The sequence below is a fragment of the Pogoniulus pusillus genome, chromosome 16 (genome assembly GCF_015220805.1).
Source record: "Pogoniulus pusillus isolate bPogPus1 chromosome 16, bPogPus1.pri, whole genome shotgun sequence".
Taxonomy (NCBI): domain Eukaryota; kingdom Metazoa; phylum Chordata; class Aves; order Piciformes; family Lybiidae; genus Pogoniulus; species Pogoniulus pusillus.
In genome coordinates, this window is record NC_087279.1 from 24,869,652 (window position 1) to 24,894,167 (window position 24,516).

The following is a 24,516-nucleotide window of genomic DNA, read 5'->3' on the forward strand; positions in this document are numbered from 1 at the left end:
CTGGAAAAGTCCTGTTACCTCACAGCCTTCTGCAGGAGGAGCAGTGTCAGCAGGTAGGAGCCGTTTGATGGCGGTGCAGGGAAAAAGCAGGCTGTGCCAGCTGTGGCTGTCGTGTTGCTTCTAATTCCCACTTTGTTTCGTGTTGCAGTGGGTAGAAAAAGCAGTGTAGTTGCAGGGCTGCTGCAGGTGTTAGACAGCAGCTTCTGCCCTCTTTGGAGGCCCTGAGCAGGGAGCTGTGACCCATGAGCTCTGAGCCTGCCTCTGACACCCACCGACTGGGCTCTTGATGTTATCCCTGTGAGTGGAAGGCTCCTCTGAATTTGTGCAGCATCCAGGATGGCAGAGCATGATCTGGGCGCTGTGTCACTGCTGAGAACCAGCAGTTGTGTCCGAGGCCAGTCTTTTGGGGAGATATGTATGTATCAATCCTGTCTTTCTTTCCAGAAACAAGGCCTTGGTTCAGCAGCTTCTGTGCCTTGCCCTCTGTTAGCATTAAAAGCATGCTGGGTGCAGCACAAAGGCGAGTGGCTTTGAAGAACTTAGAAGCCCAATTCAGCACAAAGCCCTGTCCGTTAGTGGGTCAGTGGGCTATGAGAGAAAACATGTGTGACCTGCAGTGAGTGTGGTTAGGAGGAACTTGGACCAGGGTCCTGCCAGTTGTCTGGGGCTCGTGGCACTTGTTCATCTTGGCTTTCTCTGGCACAGCGTCATCATGCTCCATTTTTCTCTTGTTCTTCGGCATGTTCAGGTTTGGAGCTCTGGATGAATCACCAACATCAGAGATGGAAAGAAATGCATGAAGTCATCTCATCTTGCCCTTGCCAGTGCAGGATTATTCCCCACAGTACAGTCTTGAGTGCCTTCTCCAGTCTATTTTTAAATGACTGAAAGGAGAGGGCTTTCCTGTCGTCCCTGGGGAGGCTGGCTCTGCTGTTCAGTAGACCTCACTGTTGGGGAATTTTCTTCCTGTTCTCCAACCTCAATTCTTGTGTTTCCTAATTTAATTGAACTGTTCCTGGCTCCACCCTTCTAAACAACTTTCCATATTGCCTGACTGTTGCAAATACCTGTTGTCAATTTGCAGGCATAATGGATGGGAATTCATCGCCGTTTGCCTTGCTTGGCAGAGCCTCTTCATGCAGAACTGTGCAGGGAAGCCAGGCTTTATCAGAAACTAGATTTCAGAGCCACATGCCAAGAATGACCTTTTCCTACTTCTTCAGACAATGACATTAGCATAAAAGCCCATCACGACTGAGAACAGGCCGGGCTCCTGGCAAAGCTATCAATGCCTGTGCTGATGTGCTTGTTTTCCTCATAGTCCTCCACCTTCTGTAGCGCGTTTTTGCATGACATGACAAGAAGTAACTGTTCAGAGTTCTGGAGGGTAGTGGTAGAGGTATAGATGTTCATAAAAATGTACAATAATTCTGTTCTTATCAGGTTTCAGCAGTTAAATTTATAAATCCTGATTTTCAATTTGAGATTCCTTAAGCACCTGAAGTGTTTTGAAAGTAGGGTTTATGCTTTGCCAGTCCCTAGATGCTTTGGAAAGTACTGCCTTTTGTCTTGGAGTACGTGTCCTTCACCCACCAGGATCAAGTTCAAGAGAATGCTTTGTCCAAAGAGTACAACTTATTCCAGAAAAGCATCTTATGAGTCTGAAGAATTATGGGTCCTGAATTATTTATTTGTGAGATGAAAATCAGTTGCTGCTGTGGGTGACAGCAGAATAGAAGCCCATACTGAAAACACCAGGAAAGGAATGGCTAGCATTAAAGAGACTGAAATCCCTTTAGTGCTTTCATACAGCAGAGCTGCAGCTATTTAGCTGTGGCAGGATACCAAACAACATTGTGGCTGGCCATTGTTGCTTGAACAGTTTGATTTTTAAAACATACAACCCAAATGTAACCAGCAGCCAAGTTGGAAGAGGCAAGTCGCAAAGACAAGTTAAATGAAGTCAGCAAAGCAGGGAAACGAGTTCTCTTGCCCCGCTGGAAAGGGGCTGCATTGCAGAGCAGGAGCCTGAGAGCCGTATCAGCCTGGCACAGGTATCAGATTGCTTGGAACAGAGTGTTGGAGTTTAGAAATAGTAAGTCTTGGAACAGAGCGAGATAGTGCCGCAGCTGTAACGCTGCATTGCTGATCTCTGCGGTGGGCCCATCCCGTTCTGCCTAGCACTGATCCTCACACCGTAAACCAGAAACTGCTCCTCCAGAGACCTGCCAGTGTTAAGCGTTTCAGGAGATGGGAAAGGGCTGATGGGGCTGAGTGGAGGAGAAGAGAACAACGTGACCGTAGCAGGCATGGTAACAACCACCCCAGCGCGCGTTGGCCTTCGCCACTGCTGCTGCAGGTCAGACTCCTCAAACTGCCTGAGCAAATTCTTCATAAGCAGTTGCTAGAAGGTGCTGCTCTCGTTGGCTGTTTGGAAGCGCACGTTTAAAATGATGCTGTGAATTAATGGGTTGGAGCCTGGTGTGTGGGAGCAGTGGAGAGGAGAAGGGTGTGTGGTCCCTGGTGACACGAGTGAAAAGCAGAGACACACCTGCTTTGGGGTGTAATGGGAGTGATAAGAGTGGTTGTGTAATGACCAGGGATTTGGGGGTGCGAGGGGAAGGGCCCGCCTAAGAAATGTTGGGGGCCTGTATCTCGTGCTGGGGACCACTCTCTTGAAATGGAAGTCTGATAGGTCTGGGCTGAGCTGATCTTGGTTCTTGCATGCTCACTGCTTTGCTTTGCACTGTTTTATCTGCCAAAGAGAAAATAAACTCACAAAATATTTGCGAAGTTGCATGGCCGCAGGCTAAAATACATACATATGAAATCCCTGAAAGCAATTTGTTCCAAGCCCTCCTCAGTTCCAGACATCTTTCTCACTCCATCTGCTCGTTCGAGTACACAAGTTCCTTGGGAAAAATCACTTATTGCATCACTGAAAAATGCCACAAAAATAGCTTCTCACTTAAGTTCCCATCCTCGGAGTTAACTCACTTGGGGATCAGATAGATTCAGACATTTAATAACTTTTTATTTTCCTTTCTCTTTAAACACAGGATCTCTGGTCATGGAAGCAGGGTCACGTGGTGGATTCTTGGCAGTCAGCAGTCTGTGGAGCTTTTGCAGGTGCAAAGGATTACATGTTACACTGGGAGAGGCTAAAGAAGAAAGAGAAAAATGTGCAAATCTATTAAGTATAGCAGAACAACATTCCTTTGTAATTCAAGTTTGTTTAGAAGAAAATGGATCCAGTTGCTGTTTGGAAAGAGGAAAGTCAGCAAAGGGAAGAAGGCAAAAAAAAAAGAAGAGGCTCAACCCGGGTGTATGTTTGAAAGACAACCAATTTGTTTTTGACTAATTTCTGTTCTTTAAAAGCCAGGGGCCTGTCAGTCAGGCTTTGCCATGATTTCAAAGTTGGTTTGTAAAATCCTCATCCAGGAGAAACTTTGCTTCGGTGGGGGGCTTGTGCAGCTGTCCGCTCTGAGCACTTCCCCAGGGGCCGAAGTGATTGCAGCAAGAGGCTGTGATTCACCATTCATGTGACAGCTCTGACAGCCATGCAGATTAACTAGAGTCAGGAGAGCAGAGGCTACCACTGCACAGCCTGCAGGCAAAAGCCTTCCGCCCAGAAAAGCCCATGGAGGATGAAAACATCTGGGCAAGCTCCAGACACTAGAGCAGGAATAAAGAGTGGCAGAACACAATACTGCACTATTTATTGTCAAGCAAGCCAGAAGTTAATTGAATTCTTCAGTAGGCTTCTTGCTTGATTTTAGCCTACTGTAGTTGTTTCAGGGGGAAAAAAAGGAAAGAAAAAGCATTAATGACTCATCAGTATAGCTGACAAGTTTGAGGGAGGGAGAGACTCAACGGGCTTAATAGAAAAAACAGATTAGCAGTTCGGAGATGAGCAGCCAGAGCTTTTCCCCAGGGAGCTCAAATACATTCTGAGATTCCAAACCAGTAACAGACTATCTAGAAAAGAGAAATCCTGCTTAAAGAGAAATGTTAGCATTTCTTGAAATAGAGATTGTCCAAAGCAGAGCTTGCTCTTTGGTGGCTTACAGGCTTGGAGCCCTTGCGTCGGATGTCGTTTTCACAAGATCAGCTCTGCTAGGGGAATTGGAGTATTAATAGCAGCAGAACTCCAGCAGAGAATGGAGCTTGGGTTTGCTGGGTGCCCTAACTGTCACTGAGAGAAGGGAGCACACAGCAGGCCAGGCATGAGAGCAGGGAGGGAATGGTTTGGGTGGGATTGATTCCACTGGGGGCAGATAGGCTATTTTAGATGATCTCTTGTTATTTTGCCCAGCTGAAATTTCTGGGTTTAGGCACTGGAATGGATTGCCTGGAGGGGTGGTGGAGTCACCATCCCTGGAGGTCTTTAAGAAAGACACTTGGTGGCATGGGTTATCTGATGTCGTGGTGTTGGGTCGTAGGCTGGGCTTGATGATCTCAGAGGTCTTTTCCAACCTCAGTGATTCTGCAGTAGGAAGGGAGGTTTATTCTGATTAGAATTCAGTCTGCTGTTGGATTTTACTCTGACTCTGTGTGATGCTTTGGGTGTTGCCTGCCCCTCCCCACTTAAGAAAATCACCCAGACTAGACTCAGCCAAGCTGGAAACTAGAATGAAGCTTTATATTTACAGCTTAGCACAATATATAAGCAGGTATTTACAATAGCTACAGCTACATACAGAAACACAACAGCCTTCCCAGAAACCAGAGACCCCAGGAGGGGGTCCCAACCACCCTTCTACCTCCCTTCCACCCCTCTACCTTATCCCAAACTTTGCCTTACATTCAAGGTGAGTTTGGAGAATCAGCCAAGGGAAGCAGAGGGATTAGTTACACAGACAGCAGGTTAGAGAGAGAAGTGAGACAGCCAGAGCCAGAGAGCAACTCTGTTATCATATTTATCTTCTTGCTTTTATACATCTCAGCAAGCCTATGAGTGCAGCAGACATCAGCATTGTTTCCTATTCACAACCTATGATCTAATTCTTCTCACCAAAGCCTTCCACCTAGCTTCAAACTAGCACACTCTGTCAAAGCACAAACTAGCTCAGAGCAGTGGAAGCAGACCGTTCACTGTTGGTGTGATCCAAAACAAGCTGTCGGGCTAAAACCGCCTTAAAATGCAATCTGTACATCTGCAGGTGTGATAGAGGATCATTAATTTAGCTCTGCTGATTTCTTTGCACTCAGTTTGATACCAGAACTCTGTTCAGGCATGTTCAGAGAACTGCAAAGGTTATCTGATTTACCCAGGGCCTTGCAGAGTCATTTCCTCAAGTCCAATTTGATGCCTCAATTGGAAATCTAGCCCAGTGCCTCCGTTTCCTTCTCTGTGTGTCTTGCTTGTGACCGCTTGTGCGTGGCCTTGCTCTTTGGTGGTTGTTCAGTGGTGTCTGCTCACTTTCTAGCAGAGATATTGGAGAGGGAACTTCCAGAGGCACTGTTGTGCGTGACTGCTTTGCTGCACTTTGCAGACACTGGGGAGACCTAATAATGTGCCTGAGGACACACCATGTGCCCTGGGGAGCAGCACAGAGACTGCCAGGACCATGGTGCTGGTAGATGAGCCAGTTCAGCCTAGCTGTCTTCCTAGCCTCTGTTCCCCAGGCACAGGCTTTTACAGCCCTGGAGCCCTGTTTTGTACATTGTATCGTGGTTGATGATGATAAGTATCTTCTCGGTCAGCCTTCCAGCCCCACTTCCTCAAGCATGGTTTTCCTTCTTTCTTTCCCTGTGCTTTCCTTTTCACTATTTTAAACTTCCTTTCCTATGTGTCCTTCAAGGACATACTTCAAAATTTAGGAGCTTCATCTCCTTTTGAATCAGAATCTTCCTCTTCCATCTCCATTGCCTCCCTCTGCAGACGTGGAGCAGACAGACTTTGTTTGATCTAATCTGGTACCGCATCCATTCTGTTTCACTGAAAATATTTAGCCTCTTCCTGCATGGGGGCAGTGGAAAAATAATTTCCTGCTTTCTGATGAACAGATTCTACAGTTAAAAATTATTAACTAGCTTCAAACAAGGGAAGGAAAACCAGATCAAGCTCTTTATCCCTTTCCACCCCAAAACAAAACAAAACAAAACAAAACAATCAAATCCTTACCAGCACCCCGTGACTAAAATAAGATGGATGTGTGCATTCAAGTGGTTTAAAATCATCATGTTATAAACCTTACAAGGAGAAGATCATCCAAAGAACAACCTTTAAGCACAGAGATGCTGTCAGATGCTGCTGTGGTAGCAGTGGGGTGGCAGAATCACTTTCTCCTGTGTTCCTTGCTTGAATTCAGTACTTTCTAAAAATATGTTAAAGGTCCTGAGGGGCAGGAGCTGAAACCAACTGAAAGAAAGGCCTTTCTGGCTTCCCTTCGTGGCACACTCACGCATGTAAGCCTGTGTCTGTGTGCGCTGGTTAGTTGTGAGCTGAATCACAGCTGATTATTGGGCACAGATGGAACAAGGAGCAGCAATGTATGGGATTCTGTGGCCAGTGCCTGCGAGGTGGCAGCGATTCCAGCCGGAGCTCTTCCTCGCTGAGCACGTGTGAGGTGTGTGTATGTGATCCAGGGCTTTTTATGGAAACCTAACAGCCACGAGCATAAGTATCAGGGATTTGGAATCGTCTCTGTCTCATCTGCTAGTGATTTCATCCCTGGAGGCCTTGTCCAGCTTTATCAGCATCTCTGATGTCTTAACTAGAGGAGATGTTTGGAGCAGTCTGGGAGTCAGAGAAGGTGATATCTGAGCAGGCAGTGGGGAGGAACCCAAAGGTAGGTCTGTGTGATATGTTAAGCCTGAGGTTGCGTTTGAACCAAACCTTACCTCATGTTTGAGCTGCTTGGCTACCAGCCCAGATTTGGGCATAGGCTTTGGCAGGCTGGAGGCAGAGGAGGGAAGCACGTCCCTGCCATGCAGTGGGCAAGCCAGGAATGGTTGTGGTTGCACTTTGTGCTCCTTTCTTCTCAGGACTTAGGCTGCTGGTTGGACCACTGGACCCTGCTCCTGCACCATACCAGGGCAAGCTGCCCCAGAAGAGCTTCTGGGTGGGTTTCATAGTATGTCCTCTGTGGAAGTGGGTCAGTCTTAGGGAAATCCTGCCGCTGGGTATTAGCTGTTGGGAAAGCACTGCCCGGGAGCAGCGAGGCGATCAAAGAGCCCGAGTGTCTGTTTAATGCCACTGAAAACTGCCTTTGTTGAAGACGCCTTCTTTCTCCCTACAGTAAAAAAAGTGTGGCTTAACATGAATAATTAATGTTCGTGGTGACAAAGTCACCGAGAACGGAGGTGCAAGTCTGGTGAACAATAAAGCACTAATGAGAGCTTTTTGCACATTAAGAGAGAGGACTTCCCATCACTTTTGTTTTGATCTAATCAGCTCTGACAGGATCACACACTGCATCTAAAAGCCTCTTTAACTCTATAGCTCTGAATAAATTTTTGAGTAGTTTCAAGATCTCCCTGTGGTGTCTGCTTGGACCATGCTCCCACCCCTGAACTGGTTCAATTGCTGGAGGAGCAGTGCTCTGCCTCTCGGTATTTCTGCTGAAATCCAAGAGGTTCCTGGGTCGCTTTGCTCTACCATGGGCAGGTGTTGTTCCCACACTCATGAAGGACAAGAATAATCTTCCTTTTAGAGAGATACAGCACAATACCAACATAATAAAAGCTCAGCTAAGATTAATTGCAGAGTTACAAAAAAGAACCTTTGTGGAGCAGTCAGTGTAAGAGGTTGCTGTTGGGTAAGGTTTTGTGTTGGACCTGTGCAGCTAGTTTTCAGCCTGGATTTGGGATCCAGTTGTGAATGAGTCCTGAGTAGCCTTCAGACATCAGTACAGAAAACAATAGTGAAGACAAGCAATAATACACCTCTGCTTGCTTTGGGGATTTTTGGGGTTCTTATTTCCTAAGGTGGGCTAATTCACAGGCTGACAGGATGTCAGGGGTTGGAAGGGACCCAAGGAGATCGTCAAGTCCAACCCCCCTGCCAGAGCAGGACTATGCAATCTAGCTCAGGTCACACAGGAACACATCCAGACAGGCCTTGAAAGGCTCCAGAGAAGGAGACTCCACAACCTCTCTGGGCAGCCTGTGCCAGTGCTCTGGGACCCTTCCAGTCACGAAGTTTCCCCTTGTGTTAAGGTAGAACCTCCTGTGCTGCAGCTTCCATCCATTGCTGCTTGTCCTATCCCAGGGAGCAGTGAGCAGAGCCTGTCCCTCCCCTCCTGACCCCCAGCCCTCAGAGGTTTATAAACATTTACTAGATCCCCTCTCAGTTTTCTCTTCGCCTGACTAAACAGCCCCAGGTCCCTCAGCCTCTTCTCATCAGGCAGTGCTCCAGTCCCCTCATCATCCTTGTAGCTGGAACATTAGTCAAGGACAAGTTCCTGTGTCTTGAGATGAGCTTCACCAACTGAGCTAAGCTGGTGTTGCAGAGGAGAGTGCCATGGGTCTGACCAGATGAATGAAATACAGAGTCAGAAGGATCTCCTGTGGTGGCCACGAGAGTTGCCTGGACCTTTTAGAAAGGATTAGGAGAAGTTAAAATGATAAAGAAAACCAAAACAGCTAGGGAGACTGCAGAAGAACTTAGCTGCCGTCCTCCAGAGGGTATTTGAGCACTGTGACAAAGAACCCATGAAACATTATGCTACAGCAGCAGCAAATTCCTTACTGCAAGGACCTAGGGTTATGTGTTATTCTCAGGTGAAGTAATTCACTCTGTTCGATGCTTCTCAACTTTTATTTGCATGTGACAGCTTAAAAGGGTAGGAAATGCCAGCAGGAACCCAGGGAAATATCCCAAGCCTTCAAAGCTTTTTATTCTTACTGCCAAATAAAAGTATATCATTTTGTGCAGATATCTGTTGCTGGCACCTCCATCAGCTAGTCCCTGGGAAAGTGTGAGTAGCAGAAGGCTTTTCTGTTTAGCACCCTGGGCTTGGTAAAGTTTAGCAGCAGAGCCGACATGTGAATACACAGTGTCCATTGTGGCCACTTGGGAGACAGGTGATGAAGTTTCCATTACTGCCTGTAGCGTTTTTTTCCAATAGAGGAGTTTGTCACTCTGCTAGAAGTGCTAGGCCAGGGACGTTTTCTCACCTGAAAACCCATCTTGTTGAGCCCAAGTCCTCACCAGATCCTTCTAGAGCAAGGGAGAAAGGAGCCTGCTTCAGGAGCAAGTTGGTGAGTCTGGGTGCAGACTGTCTGCCAAGGAGCCTTTTTCGCTGTCAGCTCTGCAGAAGAGCCAGAGCCATCAGCAGGGTAAGGCTGGATGTGCCTGGACCTTTCTTGCCCACTGACACTTTGGTACCTGCTTTTCCTGGTTGCTGAGCAGTTGAGCAGAGTCCAGTGGCAGTTCTCGAAGAACTCAGTGACAGCAGGAATAGCCTAAAGGAGTGATTTTGAGGGGAGATTCAAACTAGATGTTAGGAGAGGGTTCTTTAGAGAGGGTGGTGAGACACGGGCACAGGCTGCCCAGGGGGACTGTGGATACTCCCTCCCTGGAGGTGTTCAAGGCCAGGTTGGATGAGGCCTTGAGCAACCTGCTCTAGTGGGAGGTGTCCCTACCTATGGCATGGGTTTGGAACTGGATGATCCTTGATGTCCCTTCCAACCTAAACCATTCTATGATTGATTCCGTAATTTAAAGATCTGTTGGGCCTTACTGTGTTTCAGTGCCACCACAACCCTCTGGGTTTGATTCTGCATACTCTGCCTGTACCAGTTTGTGGCCCTTGTATTGATCTGATGGTCAGAAGCAGCCATGCTGTAGGAGGGGGGACTGAGCAGTGCCTTGCTGGCACTGTAGCCGCATTCTTGGGTACCTGCGTACTTACATTGAAGAGGTCACTCTAAAACTACCTTGGACACTTAGGGCTAAGGCTGGAGTAAATTCACTTTGTCAGACTCACTGCCTTCAGCAGAATGTGGTTCCCCAAAAATGCTGTCTTTAATCTTGTGTTTTTGTCAAGCATACACAAACTTGCATTTAATGTGGCTGCCATCCTGCTGCTTGTTGTGCTTATGAAGCATTTTTTTGTTGCTGTTGTCATTCTAGGTTGATTGGTAAATCTGTACCAAATACTTCCCAGTGATGGATAAAGAAACAGAAATCTTAATAACAAAAGAATCTGAAAGATTCAGATGTTAGCTGTGGGAAAAATGAAAACCAGTGAGCCTTGGTAATCAGCCTTTCTGGGAACATCACGTCAGAAGAAGTTGTGTTTGTTCTAATCACTTTATCAGCCAAGGTTGAAGATTTGCCTATAAGAAACTGTGAGGACAAAATGCATTTGAAAAGTCACTGGGATCTGAAAAGTGAAATAAGTCTGCTGAAGTATTATCATCAGCTCTGTAGCTTAGTGATGCATTTAGATTTTGTGCTTGCTAGTGACATGGCCTGACAGCCATGTGGCTCACTGTTCAGTTTTACCTTGGTCTGTGGGCAAAGGAAAGGCTTCTACAGCCAGACTTGTAAAGCCACCACTTCCCATGGGGGTTTCTTCTGCTGCTCTAAAAATACATTGCTGACATGAGTACCAAAGAGTCTATCCAGACCATCCTCTCAAAGCCTTTGGGTCACTTACTCAAACACTGGCTCACAATAAAATGACTTTTTTACATTAAAGAAGGTCCAGGAATGGGCTGGAATTTAGTTTAACTTGGTCATGGTTAAACTATGCTTTGGCTTCTTGAATACAATCTCTTGTTCTGCCTGTCAGTGAATTACCTCTGCTAGAAAGCTTCCGGCAGGGTGAACCAGATAAGCCACCCTTAGGTGAGCAGCAGTTGCTCCTAAACCAGGTGCTTTGGGCTCTTGGCTAACTCAGCTCAGTTCACTAACTGCTGTTCTTGCTTGAGATCCTGGGGACAGCATGTCCATCTTCTGAGCTGTCATGGGCCGTCCCCTGATGAACTGTAAGAAGTCAGTGTAGCTTGCCAGCTGGCCCAGCCTCCTTACTGACATAAAGCAGAGTTTAGCATGTTCAAGCTGAGGTGGTTGAGAGAGATGCAGGTGAAAAGATGAGGCAGTGGGGAAGATTATTGTTTCATAACTTAGAGATTTCAGAGTGCTTTTCCTTTCTCCCATCCCAAGTAAAGAAAGAGCAATTTTTTCTACATTCCTTAAAACTTGGAACAGAAAGTAGATTATTATTAGCTTATTCCCTGGGTACTGTGAAGGCTCCAGTCTTTGGAGTCACTTTTTTCTCTGCTGCAGCAGATACAGGATTTATGCAAGCTACAGAGGAAAAAAATAGGAGGGAGAAGAAAGGTTTCAGAACAAATCTCTCTTTTCTCCCCCCTTTCTTTCCCTTTCTTCACTTACTGCTGGGCTGCATCTGCATTTTAACAGTTTCCTTCACTTTGGCTCTTCCTCAGTCATTAATTACTTGCTTGAAATATGGAGAACACAGGAGGGAGAAAGAGATTAATATTAGGATGGGGAAATAAGACAAAGGGAATAAGATCCTGGGAGAAAAAGCAGCAAAGCTGGTCTCTAGGTAGCACAAGAGGCCAGGCTGTAGTCACAGGGGTAAACTATAGAGACAGACACACACACATTTGTGGGTGAGACATTCAGATGGATAAGCTGAGGATTTCTGGCTTTCAGGAGGAAAGCCACAGCTGAGCTGGCTGCTCCAAGTGAAAGTAATGAGCTCCAAGGGTGAAGTTTGGGAATGATTAGAGAGAATAGAAATGCCTGTGAGGGGAAGATGGTACTTGTGGCAGCAGCCTTCTGAAATTTCCAGAGGCCCTCGGGCAGCTTCATGTTGTCGCTATCCAAAATGGAGCTGATTTAATTAGTTGGAGTTGAGCTCCATCCTCAGTACTGGCTTAGAGCGCCAGGTCTGACTGTTAAGTCCAGATCCAGTCTGTCTGTGTCTTTTAGATAGCTTTGCCCCTGAAACATGTGTGTTTTGGACACAGAGCAGCTTTCCTCTCGTTCTGTCTAGCTAGCATCTGAGTGGTCAGACTTTAAGGGCAGAACAGAGTGTGATGGGCTTATCTTCCTGTCTCTGCAAATGAGTAAGCAGCTCCTTCCTTTCAGATTTGCTGGTAGATGTTGGAAATGCAGCCCTTCTCCTGGTGTGCATGGAATCCAAACCATAAGCGTAGTGATCTCACTGGGCGTGTTCGGATTGACGCTTAACCGGTGCAGAGCTGGCTTAAGCCAGCACGCAGCAATAAAACGTACCTGGACTCTGGCGTGAGGAAGTGTGCTGTAGGCATTAGTAACAGAGTGGTGTGGGCCACAGCACTGGGAATTTTAGGCAGGGTGGCATTCCTGTTCACCCAACAATGCCTCACTTGTGTTTGGTGTTTCGTTTTGCTCAGGTGGATTTGCAGCTGCAGTCACCACACCTCTTGATGTAGCGAAGACAAGAATTATGTTGGCAAAGGTAAGAGAGAGAGAGACAGCAGACAAACAGGTGGATGGCTCTGTATGGGCACTGCAGAATGAAATCCAGCCCATATTAATAACCACTTCTGCTCTGGTCCTCGGAGGCAGGATTAGATCCAAACGGGTACAGCCTGCAGAACTGATGGAATTGCTGGGTGCCTTTCCTCAAACCGTACTCTGCTGCTGTCCCGAAGGAGCTGTCTGAGCCAGTGTTCCAGAGCCTTATGCAGTGCTTTATGGAGAAAATCCTTGCAGGGTCAGACCCCCAAAGCCAAACTGCTCATCAGGGATTTCTTGCCCTGTTGTTTTGCTGCTGGTCATGCTGAAGTGTGTGTGTGTTTTCTAGAGGATTGTGTTTCCTGGAATTTTAAGCGCTAGCGATTGTGATGGCTCACATCCGCCAAGCAGGGCACTCAGCTGAACAAGCAGTTCAGTCTGGGTGCCTGCTGCTCCCATCATCATTGTGCCCTCCCAGCACAGGGCAGACACCTAGCTAAGAGGCCTCCACAGATGGGCACTCCTAAAGCCTCTCCTTGTCCTGAAAAGAGCTGCGGTGCTGGCGAAGGTTGGGCATCCTGGAGTTCCTGTGGGTGGTTTGTGCCCCTCACATCCTGTTGGTGGCATGCATCTCCTTACCAAGGCACACACGGCTGTGCTCACCCTGTTGCTATGTTGTGTGTCTCATTGCCCTGTGTTGTACCTGCTGAAGCTCCTTCGCCTTTGGAACAATCAGTTGAGATGAATAAAAACATCCACATCCAGAATGTGGTTTGATTGGGGCAGGAATCTACTCCTGTGTTCCTGGCAACTTGATCCTGTTCCATAAATCCTTCTAATTCAGCCTCCCTACCCTATCCGTGTTGTGCTTCAAATCCACCTCCGAGGACTGGGATCCGATGAGCACTCCAGTCCAAACCTTTATAATGCTAATGGCAGTGCCTCCTTTTCTGCCCTTTGCCTCATTGCTGGGGACAAGGACAAGGAGACTTGGGGTAGCGAGGCCATTAGGATGTCTGCAGTCGCTCTAATGTGGCACTAACCTGGGACAGGGAGGTCAGTAAATGCCTAAACCTCCCTGCCAGCAGTTTCAAATTTCTCTCTGTGATGCAGGCTGGTTCCAGCAATGCCAGTGGGAATGTTCTGTCTGCGCTCAGTGGCATCTGGAGGACACAAGGCCTGTCAGGGTAAGGACGTGCTACATGCTGGGTGTTGTATCTCTGTGTGTGTCAGGGTGGGAGGGGATTGGATGATCTCCCTGGATTTTGTGTTTGGTATGCATCTGAACTTCAGGCGTGCACATCACCTGGCATTGAGTGCCACAGTTCCATCAGAGGTGTGTGAATCACCCTCCTGAGATTTCAGGGAAGGCCAGCATAGGAGCCACATGTCATTTATGGACAAGCATTTCTTCCTCCTGCCAGTTTCCTACTGATTGAAAACACCAGCGAGGTGTGGTGGGAGCAGACAGTGCCATGGTGGTGTCACCAGTAGGGACAAGCTGAGGCAGAAGGAAGGGAGCCAAATGCTCCCTCACTTGCCCTTGGTCAGGTCCAGGCTTCCTTGGTCAGGTCCAGGCTTGAGCACTTGCCAGCTTAGATTTCTCCTGTGAGGTAGTTGTTGCAAAAATAGGTTTTCTGAGGCAGGCTTAAGTGCAAAGACTCTAAGTCTGAGCAGCCACAGAGCAGCTCTTGGTGGCTTTCCTGCTGTGGCTAGAGAGCAGAAATGTCCTGGGCTTTGCTCTGACCAGCTGTGCAAGTCTGGGGTGATGTGGAACCTGTCTCTGGACTGTCTTACTTCACCCAGTCCTGAGATGAAGAATTGTTCTCCTGACCTTGGAGTGGTGTTTTGAACAGAAAGTCTCCTGCCCCGGACTGTGGAATGTTCTGAGTGCACAGATTGAGATGGGCTCTCACAGGCACTGCTGCCTGTCCCGTGCCCTGCCCTCCAGGAGTGCGGGACTCAGGCCGATTAGTGACCGCTTGCAGTGAGTGTATGTCTTAAACCGCTCCTCCAGTCCATGAGGCTCAGCCGGTGTGCCCTTGGCCTGGAGGAGGTACACAGGTGCTTTTGGAAGCTTTACTTGAGGCCCTTCCCTGCAGTGTGTCCTGGGGCTTTGGTCCTCTCAGTGTGGCTGACACTTTCAGGGTGCTGCTTGAGCAGTTGTAAACTGTTGCCCATCACAGCCTCGTGGGAGACACTTTTCTCTTAACATCTGATCTCTGCTCACCCAGCTAAGGAAAGTTCAATCCTCTTTCTACACATGTGGGAAATAATTCAAAACAAATTGCAGCAAGTTCCTGAGCAGCGATTCCAGGCAGATGTCCAGCTGTGCCCCCGGCAGCACTCAGAGGTGCCTTGTCCTAGGTAACAAAGTGACGAGTTTTGGGTCCTTCCCGGCTTGGTGGACTCTGGGGTGTGCCGTGAAAGGAGCTGGGAGAAGTGAGGCTGCATGTGCTGCTGGTGGCAGCTGAGCTCTGATGGATGTGTCTGGGGAAACCTCCCCCTCTCCCCAGCCAACAGGAGAAAATGCAAACGTGTGTTTGTGTTCTTGTCAGGGTGTTTCAGCAGTGCCCTTTTCCAAACCAGCCCAAATTAAACCCTGCCTAAAGATAGTACCCGTGGCCTAGGACCAAAGGGAACAAGACTCAGATCAAAATCAAAACAAGAAGTGATCTGGAGAAAAAGTAACATGTGCAGGAGGCCAGGCTGCCTCAGCTGCGAGGGAGAGAAGAAAGCCCTGGGAAAACAAACGCAGAGGCTGCCATGCCTGCTGCCACTTAGAGATCTATTAATCAAACCCAATAAAAATGTCAGGCTCTTTTGGGCCAGTTGTGACATGAGATGATTTATGGATCCTCTAATAAATCTCATACTTGAAGAGGAGGAATTCTGAGGGCAGAAAGAAGCATTGCTTATTGCCACCTTATTAAAGCCAGAGCTCAGGACTCAGCTTCCTGGTCTGCATCTAGTAAATCCCTCTGCTTCACACCACGAAGCTTCACATCCCTTTCTGTCCTGGGAAAGCCAGGCCTGTGGTGGGATAGGGATGAGATGAGCCAATCATTGCATCTCTTCAGGGTACATGAGACATTGACATGAGAGTAGGTTTACATCTGACTGCTTCTCAAGGAGGTGGTGGTGTTTGAAAATCATGGATGAAGCTTCAGAACTTGCTGGTGAGAAAGATGAGGGCTATTCCATGGGAGAAGAGAAGGCTCCAGGGGGACCTAATAGCAGCCTTCCAGTACCTTAAGGAGGCCTACAAGAAGAGACTGCTTACAAAGGCCTGCAGGGACAGGACAAGGGCAGTTGCCTCAAACTAGAGCAGAGCAGACTTAGATTGGATATTAGAAACAAGTTCTGCACCATGAGGGTGCTGGAATAGTGAAACAGGCTGCCCAGGCCCTATCCCTGAAGATATTCAAGGTGAGGTTCAACAGGGCTCTGGGCAACCTGATCTAGTTGAGGATGTCGCTGCTGACGGCAGAGGGTGTTGGACTGGATGAGCTTTGGAGGTCCCTTCATAGAATCATAGAATCAGCCAGGTTGGAAGAGACCTCCAAACTCAGCCAGTCCAACCTAGCCCTGGCCAATCAACCAGACCATGGCACTAAGTGCCCCAGCCAGGCTTGGCTTCAACACCTCCAGCCACAGCAACTCTACCACCTCCCTGGGCAGCCCATTCCAATGCCAATCACTCTCTCTGACAACAACTTCCTCCTAACATCCAGCCTAGACCTGCCCTGGCACAGCTTGAGGCTCTGTCCCCTTGTTCTGTTGCTGGTTGCCTGGCAGAAGAGACCAACCCCACCTGGCTACAGCCTCCCTTCAGGTAGCTGCAGACAGCACTGAGCTCTGCCCTGAGCCTCCTCTTCTGCAGGCTGCAGACCCCCAGCTCCCTCAGCCTCTCCTCACAGGGCTCTGCTCCAGGCCCCTCCCCAGCCTTGCTGCCCTTCTCTGGACACCTTCCAGCACCTCAACATCTCTCTTGAACTGAGGAGCCCAGAACTGGACACAGCACTCAAGGTGTGGCCTGAGCAGTGCTGGCCACACTGCTCCTGAGCCAGCCCAGGATGCCATTGGCTTTCTTAGCCACGTGGGCACACTGCTGCTTCATGTTCAGCCTTTTCAGTTCTGCAGCCTCTGTGCTTTGTCCAGACCCTGCAGTGCCTTTTCCACACTGTAACTTCAGGAGTTCTGGTTAGTGTCTAGTGAGAAAGAATTTGCTTTGAGTTTGTGAGTTGTCACCCAAAAATGTCACCTTTGCTTGCTGGCAGCTTGGAACTAGGTGGAAATGAAAGAGCTGCGCCCCAGAGAGCATGCATGTCTTAGGCAAGGGCACATGGTGGGTTTAACACCTGCAGCCAGACCTTGCCCTGGGGTTCAGACTTGGTTCCTGGACTATGAGTCCTGACAAGCTGTACCCCACAGTGCTGCCAGAGCACGGGGTCTGTGCCTGAAAGCCTGTGCTTGGTCCTTGCCAGCCACTGACCTGCTCCACGTTATTGCAGCTCAGTGATATGAAAGGGCAGGTGAAGACCTCCAGCCCTTGGTGCTGGATCTAACCAGCACCTGGAGTGTAGCTTATGCAAAAGGGAAAAGATGTGCAAGGAGGGAGCCGTGGCAGGGTGTCAGGTGAAAGCTGTGCAAACAGGTAACAAACAGCAGACAGCAGCCCTCTGCCCACCACAGCTGTTTCTGATGGGGCCTGGAGAAAGAAGCCAACAATTTATCTTGCCTGCTGATGAAGGCAAGCAGGGGTCAGTTTGGATCGGACCTGCGGCAGAGTTGAGCTCTACAGATTCAGAGCAGCCCCAGAGCTGTTTGGCTCTGCCCTCCTGCAGAACAGGGCCCGTGGGGAAGCATGGGCTGGAGAGCCAAAAGTGGCAGTTGGAGAGCAGGGCCAGGACTCGTGGAGGTAAGGGCCAGTAACAGAGGTCGCCAGGGACGCGGCTGCTGGGTAGCTGTTTCCTGCCCGTGTGTGTGTGAGCTGCGCCTGGAGCGGGCTGTTCCCTAGGTGCCAGCGCCGCGGCGCCGCCGGGGGAGCTGCCTGCTCTGGGGGAGGCTGCTGCGTGCCGTGGCGGGGCCGTGCTGCGCCGCGGGATTTGCCCTACCGGCGCTCTGTCTGAACACGCCTTGTACAAATTGCTCTGTTTTAAAGCTGTCATTATGGTAATGACCCAATTGCTGCTAGTAAAGCCATAAAAGGTTTCCCTTTGCCCGTGAGCTCCAGGCTCCTTAGCAGAGCTCATTACGGCAAAGCCCAGAGTTGCTTGAGCCAGAGGCTCCCCCGGCGCGGCCTGAGCGGCCCGGCCCGGGCGGGGAGCTCCTGAGCGGCCCTGGAGCGTCTGATCGCCCGCACAGCCTGGCCTCGCCAGGAGCTGCATCTTGGCCCACTGTGGCCCTTCTCCTAGCAAGGACCATGCAGCCTTCAGAGCAAGCTGAGGATGGCAGCGTCCCTGCGGAGCTCAGCCAGGCTGTGCTGCGGAAGGCTCCCACCAAGGCAAGGATCAGCAGGGGCATGCTGAACAGCGTCAAGCCTAATGTTGAATCCTTGCTCGCAGTGAAGGAAGCCTGTAATCCTCTGGGAGGATACGCTGGCCTGGCCTGAAGCTGTTAAACCGACTCTGAGCTTAGATGTGTCGAGCACTTGGCTTTACACGAGTTTCCTGTTAGCTTCCAAGAACTGCCAGGCTCAGGCACCTAAACAATCGTGGGGGCTGAACACGCAGCCACTGCTGCTCCCTCCCTGCTGGCTGCGGCTGTGTGTCCCTGGGAACAGGCCCCTGTGGTGAGCTGGGCTGCCTCTGTGGCCGGGGAGCTCCTGGGAGAGAAGGTCCCTCTGCCGAGCACGGATTGGCAGCCGAGCATGGGAACAGCTGGCCGCAGCCCTCTGGGGGTCGTGTCTGAGCTCCCCTTCCCACAGCGTGGCCCGGAGCCTCCTGCACCTTTGCTTCGGCTCCTGAGGAGCGTGGAGCGGGGTTCAACCTCGCAAGGCTTGGGTGATCCTGGGGCAGGCCAGACTGGTGCCTTCAGATTGAAGAGAAGGGAGAGACTTTGTCTTGGCTTTGCTGTGAGCCCCCGCGGGCAGCTGGGCAGCGGCCGTCAGCCTCTGAAACCTGTTCTTTGCCTCCAGCTTGTTTGCCGGTGTTGTCCCAAGGATGGCAGCCATCAGCCTGGGGGGCTTCATCTTCCTGGGGACATACGAGAAGACTCGCCAGCTGCTGCTCTGACCCAGCCCTGCCGGTGGCCGCCGACCGCCGACGAGGTCATTGGGGAACTGTGCCACAAAAGTAACGTTCTGGGGGGTAAGCAGCTAATTACCGTGGCTGAGAAAGCGTTGTTAGAACTCCTGCAGGGGAGCTGCTTTGCAAAGCTCCAGTTCGTGGGTTGGGCCGGGAGGCTGAAATAAAGCAAGTTTTCATCATGCCCTGGCACCTGCCTCGTACCTGGGGAGGGTTTCTCTGGTCAGGGAGGAGGCTGATAGCGTTTCAGCCCCCTGCCCGCCAGCAGCACTGAAAGCTCTCCAGGTTGGGAGAGCGCTTTGTGGAAGACAACAATCCATTTGTTCCTGGTTCGGGCTGCACTGGAGGAAGTTTCTTGTCCTGTTTACACCTACAGGTGCTCAGCAAGCATTCCTGCCTGGCAGCCAGTGCAGCTTCATTAATTAGACTCACATTTCTCCAGAAGAAGCAGGGGCTTGTGTTATTTTACAGCTGTGCTTCTGCAAAGACAGGCAGCTCTGCCTTCTGCTTTGCCTCCCTCTGCAGCTGAGGGAGCAGGAAGGAGCTTGGAACTGCTTAAGCCTGGCAGGGAGGCCAGGAAGGTAGTGCAGGAGAACTCTACACGTTGTCCTGCTGATATGCAGATGGAGCCTGAGGGCCCTCAGGGGACTGCTGGCAGACAGAGCAAACCTCGGCTGCTGTTCTCATGGTAGGAAATGGAAGCCATGGTGGCCAAAATGGTGCAGAGCTGAGCTCAGTGAAAGGTGTTCCTGAACTCACACAAAAATGATCCCCAGGCTGCAGGGTCGGGGGCCCAGGCTTGCACCAGCACTGTAAGTGGTGCTTGGAATGCTTAGATTTGGAGAGTGCTTGCATGGGGATGTCTGGGCAGCAAAGCCAAGCTGCTGCAGTGGCACCTTCAGCACACACCATGGTGATGCTCCGGGGCCCGTGTCAGTAGGATGGGGGTAAGAGGGGCTGGGTCAGGTAGTGGCTGGTCAGAGGTTTGCCCTGGTTGAGGGGGTCCTCACCCATGGCAGTGGGGAGGTAGGTGCTGCCTGCCACGCAGGCTGTGTGGGGTGAGCTGTGCCAGGGTGAGCAGGTAGTGCACTGTAAGAGGGGTGGCAGAGTCCAGCTTGTGTGTCCACAGCAGCACCCAGGCCATCAGCTTCAACCTGGTGCACCACACACGTGTGCTTGCTGGGCTGTGCATGTACCCTCCAGGCCATTGCAATGCTTGTGTGCAATCTGGTGTCATACCCATGATGATGTGCTGCCCTGGAGCATGTCATTTGGAGGTGGCTGTCCTCACTGGGATGTGTACAGGTGCAGGCAGAACAAATGCCAGCCCAGGCTAGTGCATGAGCCATAGGCCAGGCTTACTGAGGCTGGATCTCTATTAGAGTCATCCCATCATACAGGACTACGACTTGGAGGCCAAACCTTAGACGAGAACTGGCTAACAAGTAAAACATGCAGACCAGAGGACACCATTCCTTACAGTAATTCCCAATTAAAAGGGGGAGTTTCATCCAAGTCCTGTATTGGCTACTTAGTTCTCCCCATATCCATGGCAGGGGGCAGTGCTTCTGCCACACTTAGTGGTGTCTCTTTTATGAAGCTCTGTGTAAAGTGGAACCAATTTTAGGGGCTTTTTGGGGGAGAATTATTACTCTGTCTTAAAAGCCAAGTTATATTTTCTTTCAAAGCTCTTTAAGGATGATGAGAGCCTGAGTGCTGCAGTTGGTGTATTTAATTACTTGAGCTGAAAATAATCCTGCCCTCAGCCCTTTAGCATTGTTTTGCCTTCATTTACTCCAAGGGAATCGTTTGAACCTTAGCACGACCCCACCCCCTGCTGACCAGGGTTGGTACAGAACTGTTTTAGCTAAGTCGATGTTGGGAGGAAAGATGGACCCCGAGTGCTTCCCTTTCCCATGTGCCAGTTGACCAGCTCTGCATCCCAGATCACCGTGGAAAGGACAAGGTCACCTGGTAACAGCACCAGGCAGGTGGGAGCCCTGGTCAGGGCTGTTCTGCACACAGATTTGTCTAGTCCTGCTGAAAATGAGTTTGGGGACTATGGAGGAAGAAGACCCGAAAAATGTGGTTGTTTTTCCCCCCTTACTGCCTGTTTGCCTCCAGTTTTAAGCATGTTTCATTTCAAGTTTACCAAACACTGAATTGTTACTTGTAGCCCATTACTGGGACCCGAACCTCAGGCCAAGCACCAGCCTCTGGAAGGCTTTTTTCCATTTTGAGCAATTTTAACTCCTGCATCTGCTCAGACTTACCAGGAAAATCTGCTTTATATACCCAAAGGTATAAAGTGCAGGAGGAAATACTTTTATTTTTGTAAAATATGCAACACTTTTTAGTAGAGTTTTTGGGTTTTTCAAGTGAAAGCAAGAATTCCAGCTTATCTGCCTCCAAATTCCCTTTAGAAAGCAAGAATTCCAGCTTATCTGTCTCCAAAGCTGCCTCTGGAATCTCCACAGGGGGTGGGGTTTGAGAAAGCCAGAGGTGCTCACAACTGCAGCACAGACTGCTGCTGGCCAGGCCCCACTTTTCTTACCTGCACACCTGCCTCTGCTCTGCTTTCGCTTGCCAGATACTTCAGTTGATGTATTAGAAATGTATTTCTTATGAGTTCTTCACTGCATCTCTCAGTACAGCCCCCGGATTCCACCCCACCCACAAGCCAGGCTGCCAGTCTGGTGTTGCCCTCTCGTAGGTCAGGGTGCAGCTGTGGGCCTCACTTCACCAGCAGGCTTGCTGGCAGTTAGTTTGCAGGTTTACTTGGAGAAAGGCAAGAGAAGAAAGAATAATAATTAAAAAGAAGATAGCAGTGGCTTAGAATTTAATTTCCAGCTGAAACTCCCCAAAGCTCACTCAGCAAAGCAGCTCTAACATTATAAATGAACCTTTATTAAAGACACTTCAATGCCGTTTGTTAGACACTTCAATATCTTACACGTTTGTCAATGTACAACATTGTACCAACTTTTCTAATAAATAAATAACTTTGTACACAAAAGTAATACTTCCTCTTTCACATTGCCTCTTAGAAGCAGCAAATTCACATATTTAGTGGAAGTCATAACATTAGGCAGTTACCTTTATTCAGAACCATTATTATCCAATGTTAATGTGGCAAATACGCTTTGTGTCCGCAGTGGTGATGACCTCTCTGCCAGCAAACGAGTCCAATCGTTCCCATCCTCCCCCTGTCCCCAGTTCCAACTCTGCTCCCCTTGGCCACTCAGGCTGCAGCATGCCTTTCCCCTCAGTAAAGGGAAAAACTCTGCTCAGCTTATAACTTTCTAACCTCCATTTCCTTTGCTTTGCATAAACTTGGCACTCACCATAGTTAGCCACCAGCCTCAAAGTGCAAATGGGTCAACAGTCAGGAGCTGGTACAGCTGGTACCTGGCTGAACTGGGCCTCACTTTAGCAAGGTCAGCTGCAGCCACCAGCAGAGGTCTTTCCCTGATGGGAGGTGGTGGCTCCTCAAGGCAAGGCTGGGCAGGACCAGGTTGCAAGAAAACCAAAGGGGCACCTCACGTCGGGGCAGCACATTACTGCTGGCTGGCACCCCACAGGCGTGGCAGCGCTCCAGCAGAGCCCCAGGTGGTGGGGGCTGAAGAGAAAATGCTATCTCTGCTCTGATGCTTGCTTTGAGCCCCTTAGCAAAGGTGGATTTCCACCAGACTCTGCTTCAGTGGAACTGGCATTTGAGTTGCTCTGAATAATAACAATAAAAAAAAGTAACAAACCCCCTAATAAACTTTCCCCAAAGTAGTCATCACCAGAGTTAGCAACCTCATGTTAGCAGAACTCAAACTACAAGTAAGTGGAAGGGAGTCTTCCATCCACAGGTACCAACACCAACAGAAAGCAGCCTTGCTATAAGTAAAGAGCACCCTAGTGAAGTGAGAAGTGACAAAGATCTGACCAAGGTGGGTATGTACTTTCAGGGTGTGTACTTTGCAGGCTATCTATTTTCCCCCCATTCATGGATGAACTTAAAAGACCACATAGAAATACTTGGGACACTTCCCTTTAACAGACATTTCAGCCATAAGCAAATGTTTTACCTTCTAAAAGAGTGTTTCTGGATGTCCTAGAGCTGCTCCCCAGAGCAGCAGAAGCCACTGGAAGCAGCTATTTTCTGGCTGCAGGTGGGGGCAATGGTGTTCAACAAGACTGCAGTGGAAAAAAAGAGTATCAGATGAATTGAGAGTACAGCTGTCAGCTCAGGAGTGTGATTTGAGTTCTGTTGTCAAAACAGCTCTATGGTTTCAAACCCCCTCCAGAACAGATGGATTTGCTGGGTGTGAAAATGCTTTATACTGGCACGGGCTCCTCCTCACCAGGGGAGGCTGCATATCCTTAGCTGCACCTCCTCCAGGTAAAGCAACAGCCACTTGGCAGGGCAGATGTCACCCTGCAGGTGATGGGTGCCACAACAGCAGACACCAGCAGGTAACACCTTCTGCTGCCCTGCTCTGGAACGGCACAGTATGAGCCCACCCTGCAGATCCCTGCGTGTGTCAAAATCCTTCTGGTCAGGACTGCTCCCCAGCCACCACAGCCTTTCTGCCTGGGTGCTTTGGGGCTCTGCACCGTTGCTGAATTACTGAGTGCCACTGAGTGTGGTCCACTCTAACATATCACATAGTCACAGTTAAACACTAATATTTTACGTATTTCAGAAAAATAATGGAATTTAAGTTCTTCCACCAACAGGAAAAAAAAATCAGGTTGCTCTGTCATTTCTGGTTGCAGGGTTGGGTTATTTTCCCCTACAAACTTAACTGAAACGGTTGAAGATCTCTGTTGCAATGTGTTTAAGTGCAATAAACTTCAAAATTTCAAGAGGGGAAGGAAATCTGTGCTAAGTAACCCAATCGATACTTGATACAAAGGAACTTCCATTGCAAAGAGGACAATCCCTTTGGAAGGATCTGGCTTTTTAAAGTTCTGCTTATGCATTTAAGGCACCATAATTATTTCTCTCACCAAGTTTAACAGCAACCTGATACTGAAAACAATATTGCCAAACTTGTAAAATTTCACTCAGTTTTCCATGCACTAAAGATTAAAATAGCCTCTGTAAAAGATATAGATACTTTTTAATATATATATATTTATATATGAAAACTCTTATGTACAGTTGTATCAAATACTTTTCTCTTTACACAATAACCCCTTGCATTTATGTGCTTCATATGCAAGTCGACTTTTGAACGCTTCATACTTCTCAGGGAAGTTTTAAACTATGTACAAACAGATGACGCTCGAACAGGAGTTTGCTCCCCATACAAGCTTGTTTCTCATACCTCAGCTGTTTGCCTTTGACAGGTCATCAGTTCAAGATTTGAGGTAGAAGTAAGTAGCCTATATACTGTGTGCAAAAACAACGAAGAAAAGGGAATAACCTCCCCAAAGAATAGTGTGTTTGTCACTTTGCACATGGCAGCCTGTCCTCAGTCCAGAGAGCTGTGCAGCGGCTTCAGCTCTGAGCAGAGCCGCACGGTGAGGCTGGGTAGCCGTGGGACAGGAGAGCCTGTTTCACTTCTACTTCGCTCTGCAAATCCAGTAGTGCTGGGGACGTCTCAGGAAGCACATTCAGTTGCTTTAGGGACCCTCCTGCCGATGAAGCTCGCACCGAATTAAGGTTATTAAGCTCTGAAGGCTTTGCTGCTGCTGCTTGTGAAAAGCCTGCAAAATCCAAAGCAGCAGCATGGTTAGTTGATGCTCAGCCTGCCTGCGTGCCTCGTAAACCCAATCCTGCCACTCTCCTTCGTGCCCATGAGCTAACTCAAAAAGCTAATGGGAGAAGAGAGGGCTCTGCTACAACCC

The 24,516-nt window shown here is 49.1% G+C and overlaps 2 protein-coding genes across 4 annotated transcripts in view; one reads left to right on the plus strand and one right to left on the minus strand.

Annotated features, from left to right (window-relative positions):
* The window catches only part of SLC25A26 (solute carrier family 25 member 26), a 104,524-nt gene extending 85,670 nt beyond the window's left edge, over positions 1 to 18,854 (plus strand). For all 3 annotated transcript variants that reach the window (XM_064157039.1, XM_064157038.1, XM_064157037.1), the window contains 4 exons: positions 3,060 to 3,129; positions 12,361 to 12,425; positions 13,538 to 13,611; positions 18,564 to 18,854. In XM_064157039.1, coding sequence (XP_064013109.1) covers positions 3,060 to 3,129; positions 12,361 to 12,425; positions 13,538 to 13,611; positions 18,564 to 18,660 — 306 coding nt within the window. In that variant the 3' untranslated portion in view covers positions 18,661 to 18,854. The remainder of the gene's footprint in view (positions 1 to 3,059; positions 3,130 to 12,360; positions 12,426 to 13,537; positions 13,612 to 18,563) is intronic.
* A 2,704-nt stretch (positions 18,855 to 21,558) lies between these two features.
* The window catches only part of LRIG1 (leucine rich repeats and immunoglobulin like domains 1), a 97,651-nt gene continuing 94,693 nt past the window's right edge, over positions 21,559 to 24,516 (minus strand). Inside the window, exon 20 of the mRNA XM_064156028.1 lies at positions 21,559 to 24,375. Within this exon, the coding sequence (XP_064012098.1) occupies positions 24,167 to 24,375 (209 nt within the window). The 3' untranslated portion in view covers positions 21,559 to 24,166. The remainder of the gene's footprint in view (positions 24,376 to 24,516) is intronic.